General features: G+C 40.1%; 1 protein-coding gene across 3 annotated transcripts; it reads right to left on the bottom strand.

Annotated features, from left to right (window-relative positions):
- Positions 1 to 570: 570 nt before the first annotated feature.
- Positions 571 to 12807, bottom strand: LOC121647510 (phosphoribosyl pyrophosphate synthase-associated protein 2). Of its 3 annotated transcripts, none has more exons than XM_041997028.1 (11): positions 12692 to 12807; positions 11610 to 11770; positions 7459 to 7511; positions 6156 to 6222; positions 5890 to 6062; positions 5696 to 5811; positions 3687 to 3742; positions 2986 to 3134; positions 2833 to 2903; positions 2122 to 2268; positions 571 to 2044 (listed from the first exon to the last, which is right to left on the bottom strand). In XM_041997028.1, exons 2-11 carry the CDS (start codon positions 11690 to 11692, stop codon positions 1886 to 1888), a joined length of 1074 nt encoding a protein of 357 aa, XP_041852962.1. In that variant the 5' UTR covers positions 11693 to 11770; positions 12692 to 12807; the 3' UTR covers positions 571 to 1885. The 3 variants fall into 3 exon arrangements, with proteins under 3 accessions (XP_041852962.1, XP_041852970.1, XP_041852978.1); XM_041997036.1 differs by having other exon boundaries at positions 12673 to 12806; XM_041997044.1 differs by lacking the exon at positions 12692 to 12807 and adding an exon at positions 12251 to 12435.
- Between the last annotated feature and the right edge of the window lie 2814 nt (positions 12808 to 15621).

Genomic DNA, 15621 nt, shown 5'->3' with positions numbered 1-15621 from the left:
CATTTAAATGCTTTGGAGTCCTTCGCCAGTGTTTTGGATTAATTAGATCAGCGTGTGGCACTTAGAGGCTACAACACTGAACCTTTTCACACTATTCTTATTTTCTAAGATTTAGATTTTTATAAACTGTAAATCCTAATCATCACAAATAGAACAAATTATTGAAATATCTCACTTTGCATATAATGAGTCTGTATAGCAGTGTAAATTTTTAAGTTGAATTACTGAAAAAAAATGGGTTTTGTACGATATTCAAATTTTGAGTTTGACCTCCAAATATTTCAATGAATTTTGAAAAAAAAAAAAAATATATATATATATATAGTTCTGTAATATTCCAAGTAAAAGTTGTTCACAGAAGGCAACAAGAAACATAAAATTGGAAACTGTAAACGTAAACATAGCGTGGCTAAATGTGTCGAGTTGCTGCCGTGCCACTGCAGCCTGATTAGATATGCATTAATTGATCAGATGTACCCAATAAAGCGGCCATGAGTGTGAATACCTGTTTTATATCTATTGGCTTCTCTGGAAGGAAAATACTCGCATGAGCAAATAAACCACAGCAGAATGTTTTTTGTATTGGTACAGGTCATATTTATTCATATTAAGTCCTGAAAATAAATACAAAAACATTTATTTGGAACATCTGGCAAAGTGACAAAGACCTGCTTCAGTCAAATACAGCTCGTCAGAAAGTTGCTGCTGCAGCCACAGTTTGGGACTTTTCTGGAAGTCGTGTTAAAACAAACGATCTCTAAAGATGAATTTTCTCCATGTGATGAGGAACAACTCTACTTCTGACCAAGAAACTCAAAGCAAAAATCAAGCTTCTCTGATCCAGAACCTTCTCGCTGACAAGGCATGGGTGTGTGTTTGTGGCATGACCAAATATTAAAATATGAGGAAGCACTAATGATGGCACATTATCATAAATGGCTGCCCTTAACTTTACGAGATATTTCCTGTTAATTCCAGTTTAGACTAAACCATTAGTACATTTGACACCAGCGTGGCATCTTCAAGCGATGGCAGCTACACGGACATGGCTAAAAGGTGGGAGTCTAACCTAAATATCACTCCCCATCAGATTTAGACAACACATAAATGAACAAAACACAGATTTGGATCCAAACATGCGCTCACAAACCAGGTTTTAAACTATGAATGTATCACCATCTGACACGACGAAGGCCTGTGTGTTGCGTTTCCTGCAGAAGGCACTGGCGCTCTTGCAGTACAATCTCATATACAAGTAATACCCGAAAGAGACATTCAGCACAAATATGTACGAACACAAAGACTAAACAATATCCTTATGGAAATAAAAAGCAGAAGGATGCAGGTGACTGAGGTGTTCACTGTTTTAAGGACATAGATCAGAGACAAAGTGTGTGTTCAGCTATGAAACCGACCACTTTGTTAAAGTAAGCATTCATTATGTGTGTGTGCTGAGTTTAAACTCACTGGAAAGGATTGGATTCCATCTGTTGTGCTTCCAGTCACACATTTATGTGTCAGTTTGAGCAGGCAAACATTTCTCGTATTTATAAGTCTGAGAAAGAAGAGTTTTGTGTTTGCATAAAGGGTTGTTTTACTATATTTGTGGGGCTTTAAGAACCAGAAGCTCAATATGCTCGTTAGATTCGGGTTAAAGTTACATATTTAATCGTGGTAGTTGAGGTCAGGGTGAAGTCTAAGAAATGGTCCCCAAAAATTTTAGTGAGACATGGATGTGTTTGTTTTTATGTGGTGGTGACAGGAACCACAGATCCAGACCTGCTCCCAGGGTAAAAACTGGATTTAATGGTGAGTGTGAGAGAGGAGCGAGTGTCTTTATATGAACATGATGAAGAAGAAGATGAGGCCGTTTCTGTGGCGTGCTTCAGTCATCCACTCCGATGTTGCGGAACAGGTAGGACATGGACTCTCCGTTGTGGATGCGGCGGATGGCCTCCGACAGGATCATGCTGATGTCGACGGTTTTGATCTTTGGACACTGGAGCTTCTGCCGCTCGTGAGGAATCGTGTTGGTCACCACCACCTGAGGAGACGATACGAGAGGATGAGGAGGAGTAAAGGAGCGAGGACAGGAAACGTTTCAGGCGAGTGTGCGCTCACCTCATCGATGGCCGACTCCTCTATGAACCTGGGCGCCTCGGAGGAGAGGAGGCCGTGCGTTGCCATGACGAAGATTTTGTAGGCTCCTCTTTCCTTCAGGGTCTCTGCTGCTGCCACAAAGCTGTCCACGTCGTCGATGATGTCATCCTGCAGAACGAACACGCCATCAACACTTAACCAGTTAAAGCTCTGTGATGTGGTGACGGGTTTTACTGGGTTCAGCCAGAATTATCTCATATATTCTATCCCAACTTTTCCTGAAGCTTGTTGGAAAACATCACAAGGTTACAGAGAGAAGGAGGAGTCTTTAAAGACTAAACAGAAATTTAAAAAGATGACAACATAAATAAAAAGGTCCCAATGTGGTGACGAAGCAGCTGGTTAACCCTACTGGGTTGCAGGACTTACCCAGCAAACGAACTAGGCTTCAAATCAGAAGGTCTGGTGTGAACGTGTCCTCTAACTGCACATGGACGCATCAGCTAATCTGTGTGTAAATCTAGTTTGGTTTGAGTATCAGGCAACATGTGCGCATGCATTTAACACCATGAACCAGAGTCTTTCTGAACAGAATTATCACATCTGTGAGGATGAAGGCAAAAATCTGTAGGAACGTTTGTGCAGTTTCTGATGTGTAAAGTCTTTACGCGTTGAAAACTGTAACCGTTACCAAGCTGCGAACGAGGCCCGAGTGATTCTGGGTTAACTCACCACTATGATGGCGATGCGTCCTCCTACATCTCCGACCACAGTGATGGGAGGCTTCTCTTTAGGGATCAACACTGGAAACAAATGAGATGTTTGACATCAGTGGAACTGCAGTCTATAAAACTCAGTGCGAGACCGTCTCTGTTGGGGCTTTACATGGTATCTCCATGCTGGGGTGAATGGCTCCGGTGGTCTTAACGGTGGGTGGGGAATGTCGCCCGTCCACCTGGTCCGACTCCGCGTCCTGAGCTTCTCCGTGGATCACTGCGATGCCCAGACGCAGCCGCTCAGCAAACGACTGAGCCCTGCAGATGGAGAAGACGGTTTATCTGAACCTTTATCCTCATAAAGTACAAAAACAAACATCTACCAAACAGAAAATATTAAGTTCAAACAAGATGTGAGGTAAGCAGTAGAAGTTCATAGTTAACCCTTTAACATTGTGTGTATCGTATGTGATTTGTACCATTTCTGAGACCTTTTGCATTGTTTTATGGTAAAAATGCTGTTTACCACAAACCAACACTTGTCTGACCCCTGGTGGATACTTTTTGTACTACAATAATGTAGTGTTAAATATATGCAAATTATTTATTACTTTTTCATATTTTGTTAAAGGGTCAGATTTTACAAAAAGAATTCTCAACCCATTTATTTCATCGGTTCACTGGACAGGGACGATGTACATTATTAGACATCACTGTAAATGTACCAGTCAGCCAAATGGCTATTTTACATCCCATTATGTCTTGAGTCAGGCTTTAAAGGTTTCACATGTAACTTAAAACCTAATTACAAGGTTATGACTGAAGAGCAGGAAACTGATGATATGCTGCAGTGATGGAGGAGAGCTTTACCTTTTGGCTGAAGCTGGAGATTTGGCAACAATTACAGCATTTCTGTAGTCGGGGATCTGAGGGTTCATCAGAGAGTAGGATTAAATCAGGATTACAAACTTCACAACAACGGCCAAATAACAGATTTAGGGTTTAATTGCTTTTTTCTTCACTTTTACACCTTTATTCCCCCCTAATCCTTATAAAGAACAATGGACAGCTGCTGGAAATGAATGCAGGCTTGTTAACTCAGTGTAGAGAGAAATCCTGAGTGTTTCTTCATATAATTGTAGATGGTTGTGAAGACGTACAGTATAAATGTAAATGTACAGTGTGTAAGAATACCTGACATCTAGTGCTGAAGATGGGCATAGAAATTACTTCAAATATCAATTACAGTTGTGAATGGACGGTGGCTGTTAGTGGCCAAGATTCTTCCTACATAAACATGTTTTCAGGTGTGAGGGGATCCCGGGGTCTCAGGTGCAGCGATGACTGCTCGACAGGTAACTACTTCAACATTGTGTACATGTGTACTGTCTTTCTTTATGGTCCTCTTAAGGCGTTACTTATCCCAAACGGTGCTCCAGCATCAAACAGAGCTGGTTCTGCAGCTTTAAAGCTCTTCAGAGACACTGTCATAGAAATGGTAGCACAAATATAGAAGCTGCCATGTATGTGAACCCACGCCAAGTAGATACAGATGGCAAACAAACAAGCAAACAAACTTATTCTGCAATGTAACCGACTGTCTCAGTTTAATAAAAACCTTTATCCAGGTAGCCAAGTGTCCACCAGACTCTTCTTCTCTCACCATTTCATTTCACAGAAGAGTCTGATTGTTCATAGCTCGACACACACCGGCACAAAAATCTGGCAGCTTGCCAGTGGCCGCCGTCAGTGTCCGAATTTTGCGATATGCCAGGAAACCGCCCACTCCAAACAGCAGAAACCCAGTTATCATGAATCCGAATGTATAGATGTCTTCAGCATCCTCGACAGACGGGATCGACAGGCACATGACTTTCCACACTCCCCAGGAATCCATCACATATCCAGTCGAAAACGTTCCGCCAGGACAAGCAGGCTCCCCTACGCCTGTTTTCCGGTTTGAATGAATTTGGTCGATTGCATTTAGGGACCAACTGATCAAATCCATAATTCAAGATTTGAGTTTCGGAAAAGAAATGCAGAGAGGCTCAGAAATGACAGGACAAGTAGCAGGGCAGAGTGGGAGAAGGGAGGAGAAGAAAAAGCGTCTGCTTTCGTCGAGAGCCAGAAGTAGATAAATATAAACAATGGTGAGCTTTTAAAATTTTGTTTTGTAAAACACCATTTGGGGGTGATTGCATCAACACATTACATTTGTCATACTCATTTTAGAGCCATTACATAAACCAAGAAGGAAATCTGGAAATTTGAGCATTGAAAAGTCAGATTTTGTAAGATAGAAAATATTTTAAAACTCCAGACTTGTCAAAGTTCAGGAGTGGGGCTTTAAAAAGAAAAAACACACGATTTTCATAAAAACAAATAGTCAAACTACAAATTCTAAACAATCAATAAAATGAAGTTGTTGCCCAGCCCTAATATAAATTGTTATTTTCTTCCTTAGTCCCACATTTTCTCAGTGAGGCGCCCCCTAACGACGGCTAATCCAGCATCCATCTTGCATCCTGTCTCTTCTCTGAGCTTCTCCAGCCAGTCAAAGTCAGTCTGATGTTGACTTTTTTATCTGCGGTTTCTCACCTTCGGGACGCTGCAGGGTAAAGGCTTCAGGAATGTACATAATAATTGTCACTGTGCCATCAAAACAAGTCAGAAACACATATTTAAGGTCAGAAAGTGCTCCTTTAAAGCTTATCCCTATGTAGAGACTCAAACCAAATATTTTTACAACTTCGTTATAATAACCAAGGTAGTACAGTCATACTTAAAACACCACACCTTTGGATATCAACATTTTCCCCGTTAAATTAAATAAATTACACGAAATGTTAGAAACCTCATGTTTGTGTGGTTTTTGTTACCTCCTCCTGGATGTACTGCAGCAGGAACGGAGAGGCTCTCAGATTGTCCACTGGGATGTTAAAGAAGCCTTGAATTTCTTTCTGATGGAGGTCCATGGTGATCAGGTGGGTGAGGCCTACACAAACACAAACAAGTCAACACGTCCTCCCGTCTCACAGATTTAATCCATCGGCAGCAATCTTCTCCTACTGACCGGCTTTGCACATCATAGAGGCGATAAGCTTGGAGACGATGGAGCCCCTCTTCCTCATCTTACACTGCTTGCTGTAGGGGAAGTAGGGAAGGACGCCGGTGATGCTTCTGGCACATGATGTCCTGCAGGCGTACACCATGATCAGCATCTCCATGATGGTGGTGTTTACATCCCTGATGAGGCCAAAGGATGAAGAGCAAAAGGTTTTTACTAAACATGTCGTTTCTGGATATTTCAGGGAAAAACTTTTTTTTTTTATTTCTTACTTGGACACGGTCTGGATGACGAAGACGTCTTTGCCTCGCACCGACTCCTGGATCTGCACCCGCGTTTCTATGGAAACATTACAGGATCCAAAAAAAAAAAAAAAAGAAACTTAAAAAGTGCATATTCAGACACTTTTCTGCTCACAAAGCCTGCAAAAGCCTGTGAGCTTTATTCCCACCTCCCCCACCACCTGCCCCCTCTCACTGTGGGAAATCAGACAGCAGCATTCCTAAAATGAGCCTCCCACAGAAAAGAGATTAGAAAACAAACCCGCTCCAACCTCAGCCGAATGTCCAGCAAAAACAAAACATGGACAGCACCAACAATGTGAAGCTCAACCAATGATCTACTTTTACTATAAACACAGGAGCTACAGGTTAAACGTCTCGCTGCAGCTCTGATTTTACTGACGCATTTAGTGTTTATGCTGCATGAAATCTGCCCCAATGAGTACTTTTTATTTGGATTTAGTCTGACTGCATGAAAATTGTCATGAAAAGCTTTTGTTATTGTTTCAGTGCAGGTCAATATGTTGTCTACTGCCAGATGTTAGTCTTTATTAAGAACAACACCAACTGAATTAGTTATTAAAGTATAAGCGAAAACTTCCTAAAAAGGGTGAAAACAACCAGAGAAATAAATAAATATTTAAGAAATCCAGATTTACTCAGTTAATCGCCCAGAGTAAAAATAAACCTCCTTTATTTCCAGCAGTGTTTACATAATATTTCTGTCTTTAATGTTTTACAGAGCAGGGCCTTGAAATGATTGTCCCTCCCCCATCCCGACACATAAGAAGGAATGTGACTATGACAATGTGTCACAAAGTGTTTGGTGCATGAAACCAGTCCGAGACAAGATTTTACTGGTTTGGTTAATCTGTGATCAAATTCTTCAGGATCCACCTGAATGTACCAGACTGAGAATGTAAAGGTGTGGAGTGTGGGTGGGAGGGTTTGGGGGGCATCGTGGTCTCTGGGTGCGTGGCCGGGGTATTGGGGTAGGCACTGAGGGTGCCCGAGGACAGAAATATGTTATTTAAAAAAAGTTTGTTTGACTGAAGGAATGTTGTGTGATTTAAGCATCTTTTTCTCCTTTCTTGGGTTTATATGTCAGGTAAATCCCTTGTATGGACAGCGTGCACCACAAGTGTCCTAAAGGTGTAAAGCATGAGTGTTTTTTGCATCTTCTATCATTTCTTCTGCTGTACATCAACGAGAGCATTTGAGGGAACAATATAATAAAGCAAGCAAAACATCCAGACATGCATGCAAAGTTATTCCTGATCGCACGTGGTCTTACCTCCGTTAGCTTCCTGGTACACCTGCACCTTGCCAAGCTCCACCCCCAACCGCCTAAAAGAGAGAAAATGCTGTAAACTGTTGCGCCAACTTACAGTTTATTTCAGCTCAGAGGACTGTAAAGCGCAAATGAGAGGAAAATGAATTATTAATAACAAACATGCTGCAATCTCAAACCCTCCAAGTCTCCTCTAAACACACCGTCTGGGTTCTTTATACAGTCTAAACTTGTAGAAGTTGTGTTTATAGTTGGATTTTCAGTTTGTTTTCTTTACACATGATGAAATACAGTGGACGCTGCAGTCTGTCATGCAACTGGATTAACTATGTTATAACAGCATTTTATTCTGAGTTGTTTATTAGAGTTCCTCTGCTGTGGAAACATCCTGCCTTGTTCCAGTGCCTAAAAAATCCCAACCATCTAAACCGAAAGACTACAGACAGTCGCCCTAACATCTCACATAGTAAATACAATTTAATACTTCAAATACAATTCAGCTGCTCTGTTATGTGAGCAGCTACATAAATTCTAGGTGGATACCTTCACCAGCACCTCGCTTTATGACTAGGCTTAGAAAAACTTTTTAAACTTTATTGTCCATTGAAGAGCAGTGTAAATTAGTCTTTGACGGAACAGCTCACAGTTTGTTTTTTACCTAACAAACAGTCCACAGATTGTGAGACTGAAAGGTTGTGTGTCTGAGATGGTGGTCAGCAGCCCTGGAGCACCACAAGGGACTTCCAATAAAACTCAGTCATGTCATATGCAGAAACACTCTTTACTCTGCAGTAGTGAGGTGTATCAGTGATGTGAAGAAACAATCACTTAATTTTGAATACAAACAAAACAAAACAGACTATTGTTCACTTGGGGACAAACAGGCGTAAAAACAATGTTTACATCCTTGAAGAAAAGGTGAAGATAGTGGAGGAATACATGTACCTTGAAGTTCAGCTGGACAACAGAATGGACTGGAAATGCAACACAAAAGCATCTACATGAAGGGACGGTGCAGTTTCTACTTTTTAAAGATGCTAAGATCATTCATTGACTGCGCCAAGATGTTACATAGCTTCTATAAATTTGTTGTGGAAAGTGCAATCAGCTTTGCAGCATCTGCTGGGGCAGCAGCATCAGAACCGCAGACGTAAAGAGACTGAACAAACAAACAAACAAACTGAAAGCTGGTTCTCTGCTGGGAATAACTCTGGTTGTGGTTTTAGGCTGGGTATAAATCTGGTTCTGGTGCTGGGGATAACTGGTTCTGGTGCTGTGCTGGGTATAACTGGTTCTGGTTTTAGGCTGGGTATAAATCTGGTTCTGTGCTGGGGATAACTGGTTCTGGTGCTGTGCTGGGTATAACTGGTTCTGGTTTTAGGCTGGGTATAAATCTGGTTCTGTGCTGGGGATAACTCTGGTTCTGGTTCTGTGCTGGGGATAACTGGAGCGGCGGGAATCAACTGTCCAGAAAAACATGCTGCACAAGCTGCTGAAAATAATGGAGGATTTTCAGAAGATCTTCTACACAAGACAGAAACAACAAAGTGTGTTCAGTGTGAGGCTTCGTCAGGTCCAATATAAGACAGAATTATACCAGAGATCATTCCTGCCAGCAGCCATCACCCTCCGAAACAACACATCATCTTCTAATTATTGTTTTTTTTATAGTTTTTTTTTAACCTACGACAAGATTACAGCTTCCCTCTAGGATTAATAAAATTTTTTCATTTCATTATCTTTTCTTAGCTGAAAGGAAAAAAATTGCAGAAATGTGGTAATTTTTTCTTCTTCTTTTAACTAACACCAGTACATTTACATGTGTAGTTAGGCCAGTTTTGCCCAGTTTTTGGGTTTAATGACTGATCAGGACGTTATATTTTCAGAACCAACTGTCCGTTTCCAACAAAAATACTCTGCAGGATCTCATAACCAATGTGTGTGTGTGTGTGTTGCATTCTGATACTGAGCTGCAGGATGTCATCATTCTTACTGGGATTATTTTTAGTGATTACATTCTGCTGTGTCACGACTGTATGCCATGCAGCAAGTTTAAAAAGCTGGATCTGCTCAGCCTGTTGTAAAAGCTATCTCACATATACAGATGAAGTCATTTCAGAGGGACCAAGAGCAGCTTCAGTCTTGTCCTGTCCAGCATGGTAGCAGCAGAATGATGGTCTAGCTGCTGTGTTGTGCTGAACAAATTTAATTTACCAAGGGGAGCTTTAGGGGTATAAGGCTCCTTTTGATAATCTGATTTTTTTTAATCTTATTTATTTATTTTGAATTATGACAATTATGGAATCTTGCTGGACCTGACCGGAGAGAAAAAAAAAAGACACAGAATAATGAAGAGAAATAAGAAGGAAAGTAGAAATAAAGGAAGAGGAGACAAAGATACAGTAGATAGATGCAACGATCCTTCAATCCAACTCAACACCAGACAACCAACTGCTACACCAGAAACAACAGAATTTTCCACAGCTTTTACAGGTAAACTAAGCTAACTAAGGTAACTAAGTTAAACTTAGGCTAGAAGCAGACTAGGGCGGTCCAAAGTCCCGAACGATTTTTCCAGACAGTCGACCAACAGATTTCATCACAAGATCTCTGGCCCACACCTGATAAATTGCCAGAGGTCCACAAGAGGAGTCTTGCAAAACAGTAAAGAGCAGAAACCAGGCCTCTAGACCCTGCTCCTGCATCTAATAACACGGGTAACTTGTAAGTGTGAAGGGGAGGACCCCAGGGCACACTGTGAATAGAGGAAAAAAGATGTACCTGGGATATCATAAGTAGCTCCTAAGTCATTAAACAATCTCAGACCTTTATCATAACAGACATCAGACAAGACGTTAACCCGTCTCTCACTCCACCCCTTGGAAGAAGAAGGCACCCCCCAGTAAGTAGTTATGTAAAATAAGACTTTGTCCATGCCACTATAACATTGAGCAGGTCGCCTTCCCAGTTAAAAGAACGACATGACGGGTCCAGCTTTAGTTTAGTGTTTAATAGAAGTGTAATAAATCTTGAGGCCGATGAGGGAAGGCCAAATGTTCTTCTGTAGGTCTCCATGATATTTGTACCCGGGGGTCCAGCCAGTTAGATAGTGGACACAGTTATGAACAGCAAGACCTCCATTCCGTTTATTGCGTTGAATAGTAGGTAACTTTACACGCGGACATCTCCCACCCCAAACAAACTTTGCTATTATACTATGCATCTTGTCCAATAGTGTCTAGGCAGGGAGAGGGGTGTCGTGTTTAATTATGGATACACACGTTTGTAAGGACACTGGGAGATGCATCCACCTTTCCAAGTCCGCCTTCACCTGTTCATAATATTTTAGAAATTTTTGCCAGAGGTGGCAAACAAGGAGAGGAAGAAATCCACGCCCAAGTATTCAAAGCTGCCAACCACCGGTATGTGTTGGCAAAGTGGAAGCATCGAGAGAGGAGTTGAAGAACATCAGAGAAGACTTAGTCAAGTTAATTTTATAGCCTGAAAAAGGCCTCAAATATCTCTAATATTATCAGGATACACATCGGTGCACTATTTATGTATAGTAGAACGTCGTCCGCGAATAATGATATAAGATGTGAAGTATTACAGAAGAATATGGGTGAGAGAGGGGTGCCGTCTAATTGCAAGGGGTTCGAGGGAGAGAGTGAACAAAAGAGACAAGAGGGCAGCCTTGATGGGAACCTCTTGAAACTGAAAAGGGGGAGGAAAAAATGTTGCCTGAAATGACCATGGCTGATTAGAATAGAGTTTCCACAGAGGGAGGTATCCTTATTCAGTTTAGAAAGAGCAGTGAGGACAACAGAATTCGTATCTCGGTCAAATGAGCCCTTATCCACAGCTGTGTGGATCATATCCAGCATATATTGACCTAATTCCTTCCAGAAAAACAAATAAAATTTGGGAGGTACATCATCCCACCCCTCATTTACTTAATCTTTCATTTTTGTTATTTATAACCTGTTTCATATAAGGTGCTCCATTAATCAAATGTATTGTTAGTCTACACTTATTCAGACCTTAAATACTTCCAACAAATTTCTTACTTGCTAACCTTGACCCTAAAACCAACAAGTGCTGCCTGCAGAAGTATGCACCACATCGTGGCTGTTGCATGCATCAGCTGTACTCACTCTGCAATCCTCTTCCCCAACTCGCGGCTCGAGGAGTGCGAGTTGGCAGTGAAGATAACCAAGCCACCCTTGGTGTGGTTCATGTCTTTAGGGTCTCGACTGCTGCTCTCTCCACACTCAGGCAGTGGATCCCTGGGCACCCACGCTGCACTGAGACCTTCCTGTAGCAGGGAAGCGCAATACTTCTTTAAAAACCCATGTGTCAACTCTCATAACTACCACAGAAAAAAAGGAAACACATTTTGGTTTACAGAGGCAAAAAAAAAAAAAAAAAAAAAAAAGGAAAAAAAAAGTTTCAGACTGGATGAAAGCATCATGTGACACTACAGGGATATATTTACTTATTTCAGTTGGTTTTAACTCACGTGAACTCATGTGAGGCATTGATTCCATAGGTTGAAAGTTTAATAATGTGAGCTCTGTAGATGTTTATAGAATGCTTTAGAGCATGAAGGGGTTTTTAAAAGCGTTTTAGGCCACATGCTTTAGATATAGGAACAGCAAACTGAAAAGGCTACAATAAAATGTTATATGCACACAGATCAAGTGTGGCTTAAACTATTGTTTGAATATTCAACAAGTTAAATATTTACAGTGCCGTTTTTATTGTTTCAGGTAGTCACAGTCGTTTAATAAACTACCTGAAAATTATGCGCGGTAGAAATCTTTCCGATTAGTTATCAACACAACAGTCACGACTTTAGCTTCTCGTTGCTAAGCTAGCTTGACAACACAGGATTTTGCCCTTTCTCAGGATTTTAAAGTTAAAAAATAAGTACATTGATATATAAAGCGGTACACTAAGTCTGTGTGGTATCAGTGACTATTATATGAATTAAGTAAACTGATTAAGTCGAGATACTTGCAGGACATTTGTAATGGTTGGGAGTAACATCATGAGAAAACGGCTAGCCAACGGTAACATAGGTACTAACGCGATAGCTCGCTTGAAACAATCGCCTGAGCAAAGCTAGAGTGCGGGAATTGATTTTTCATACGTCGGAGAGCAGGTCTCTAATGGGAAGGCAGCAGACGCATTTAATAATAAAAAATGGAAACAAACCAAAACTACAGCTCCTCACCAGCTTGTGTTTTAGGTCCGGTTACAACCTGCAACCAACAGTATTTGACTATGCAAACCTCCGACTCTTTGCAACCTGTTCCCCTCACTCCGGCTGTCTGACTCTGTGACGTTCGGTCTTTGATGGACGTACGCGTCAGCCAATCAAGTTCCGAAGAGAAACAGGAGGGGGAGCCTTAAGATGCATTCAAGTTCTTCTAAAAAATTCGTAAACATCAATAATCATTTCTAATACTTTGGAAATAAAGTAAGTGATTATTTTAATGTACTTTGTTTTATTTTATTGAAATTTGTATAGCAAATTTAATGTACAATTAAATGCTTTACATTAAACAAAAGCTTTACAATAGGGTGCAGAAGAATCATTAAAACAAACCTTAAAAAGAAATAAAAGAATTCAAAGACAAAAATAAAAGAATTTAAGACAAAAGTTACAGTAAAATTTAAACTTAAAAACAAAAGAGAACGGAAAAAGAACATTTGATAAAAATTAAAAACATGATTAAGCTTAAAAATTGGTCGTTGTAGTTTATTATGATTTATTTACCTGCAGCATATCACAGTACAAGGTTCTGTTGAATGTGGTATTTTAACAAGTCTTGAGCCATTTTTACATTTTTCTTCAAACAAAATTTCATTTTCTTGTAAATTTAAAAATGGTCTTGATCAGTAATCCTAGATTTTGTGACGGTCTGTGTTTCGACTGTCGCTGCTTTTTTCAGGCCTTATAAAATGAGATCTTAATTTTAACTTTTTGGTTCAGATATGCGTAGAGAAGCTCAGGAGAAACAGATAACAACGTCTGAAGCCTTCCATTGAACACAGTGAAGGCTCTGTCACGGTTTGGGGCAGCATTTCATGTCAACCAGTGGTGTTGGAAATCTTATCTTACTTTTGATAATCCATTGGATTTTGAGACACAATGCAGGACCATCTTGATGGTATCTGACTGGAAATGTCTTAATTTTTCTGCACAACATTTAGGAAAGGGTGACTCAAGACTTTTGTAAAGCATTACATTTACCTGAGCAAAGGTCCAAATGCTCAACCCATTCATCATTCTTTCAATGAGATGATTATTTGTACAAAATGAGCAGAATTCAATATCAAGACTTATCAACCAAGGCCTTACTTCCAGGGTGCATGCTTTGGGTTTTGCCACTCGAGGGCAGTGTATGCTTGTTAAATGTTCTCACAACTCTCCTAACTTCAGCTCTTGTTCAATAAAGTGACTCTCTGGCTTTAAAAAAACACAGTTTATTATAGAAAGTAAAGCAAAAATTGTAAAAGCCAAAAGTATTTTTCTCCAAAAATTGTTTTCTTAGGCTGATTGCATTGTCTTAAACCACTGTTGCATAAGCTTCATACTTTAGTCGTAATGTGGAAGATATAGTTTGAGCTAAATCAATAGTTTTATCAGTATTTCTTCACGTGACATTTACATCTCCTACTTAAAATGTAAACAGTTTGGACAGAGAAGTATTATCACTCATGTCTGGATGAAAATATTATGTAAATGTTCCATTAGATTCTGAATAAGAAGATCAAGAACACGGTAGTGTTGATATAAAACAACATATAGAAGTACATTACATGCACTCACTTGCACTTGAGTGTTACCCAGGTAAAGGTCAGTTTAGACTATTCGTTAGAATTTAAATGGTCTATACCAGATCACAGCTGGGGACACCAGTCAGATTTCAGAGGTGGTCTGTGACCCTTTAGATTGAGATTCTGTCACAGGCTTAATGTAATTAATAATCCAAAAAAAAAATGACAAAAACACTTTAAGGCATGGAAATTTATTTAGATCTAGTAAGTTGATGATGTATCCCAACTCAGTTATTAGAAAGTATGAGTATCAATATTGGTATTGATGATACTGGTCCCGCATCATAACCTGCCTCAAAATCTCTGTTCCAATATGGCGGCAGCAGAACAAATTACAGAAAAAAAGGTGGTGGAGCAGATAAGTGTGATGAAAGTAAGCATTTTGTATTGTTAAAGTTAACACAACTCCAGAGTAGTGAGCTGTTCTTTCACTAGACTGATTTATAAATAGTCTCTCAGTACCGTATGGGCTACTCTTTAACGTTCTTACATAACTCAGTGGATATGTGGAGGAGGCAGGGAGCAGCATCTGAGCACTGCACACTGCCCACACACACACACACACACACACAATGGATAGTAGCTAAAAATCCGTAGGAGGATGGACAAAGTGAAAATGCATTCGATTTCACTGGTGAAAGTCAGGGTCAAATTCACTGATCTGTTCTTGTCTCTAATTGCCTTCGTTATCACAACATACACTGCATGTGCTTTCCAAATAAGGTCTGTATGTAGGGGATATGTATGGTGACAGGTTTATGAATAAATAAAATTCTTGAAAAGGTGGCATATTTTCATGTTAGAATGTGTTTTAATTAGTTAGTTTTATATTGGGGGTAAATATTAAAGTTTGCTAGGTATTTCAAATATAAAAATGAGTGGGTGCAATGCGAGACATTAGCACTCAAATATGAGAGTACTAGCTGTACAAGTGGATCATACATGTTAGAGTAGATGGTTAGCATGTAAGGATGTCACACTGCTGTTACACTTTTACCACTAGGTGGCAGTCAGACTCCACAGATTTACGTATTTACGTAGGTAAAGCCTGTTAGCGGAGACATGAATAAAGCTTTCTGCACTTTATCCTGCTGGGAATTCTCTATTGGCCATGTATGTAATGTATGTAATGGAGTTGAAAATGATCTGACTCAGCATGCTGCCGCAGACATCCACAAGAAAGCCATGCTAGCTAAAGGTGCTAGCAACACTGACAATTCTGAAACATGGACTAAGCGACAACAGTCCAAACTGCCTTGTTAAACTTAATGCTACATTATTCAGTGATTCAAATATGGTGAAAAAGGTTCACTTCAAACT

Source organism: Melanotaenia boesemani, chromosome 2 (genome assembly GCF_017639745.1).
Source record: "Melanotaenia boesemani isolate fMelBoe1 chromosome 2, fMelBoe1.pri, whole genome shotgun sequence".
NCBI lineage: Eukaryota > Metazoa > Chordata > Actinopteri > Atheriniformes > Melanotaeniidae > Melanotaenia > Melanotaenia boesemani.
The sequence above is the reverse complement of the archived record's forward strand: the minus strand, read 5'-3'. Positions and strand labels throughout refer to the sequence as shown.

What these genes read in the sequence shown, in the direction of transcription:
- LOC121647510 (XM_041997028.1), bottom strand. Translation starts at nt 11,692, where the DNA reads ATGAACCACACCAAGGGTGGCTTGGTTATCTTCACTGCCAACTCGCAC. An exon ending in TTGGGGAAGAGGATTGCAGA is followed by an intron (nt 7,512 to 11,609) that starts GTGAGTACAGCT and finishes TCTCTCTTTTAG; the next exon opens with GCGGTTGGGGGTGGAGCTTG. An exon ending in TCTCCAGCTTCAGCCAAAAG is followed by an intron (nt 3,135 to 3,686) that starts GTAAAGCTCTCC and finishes CTCCATCTGCAG; the next exon opens with GGCTCAGTCGTTTGCTGAGC.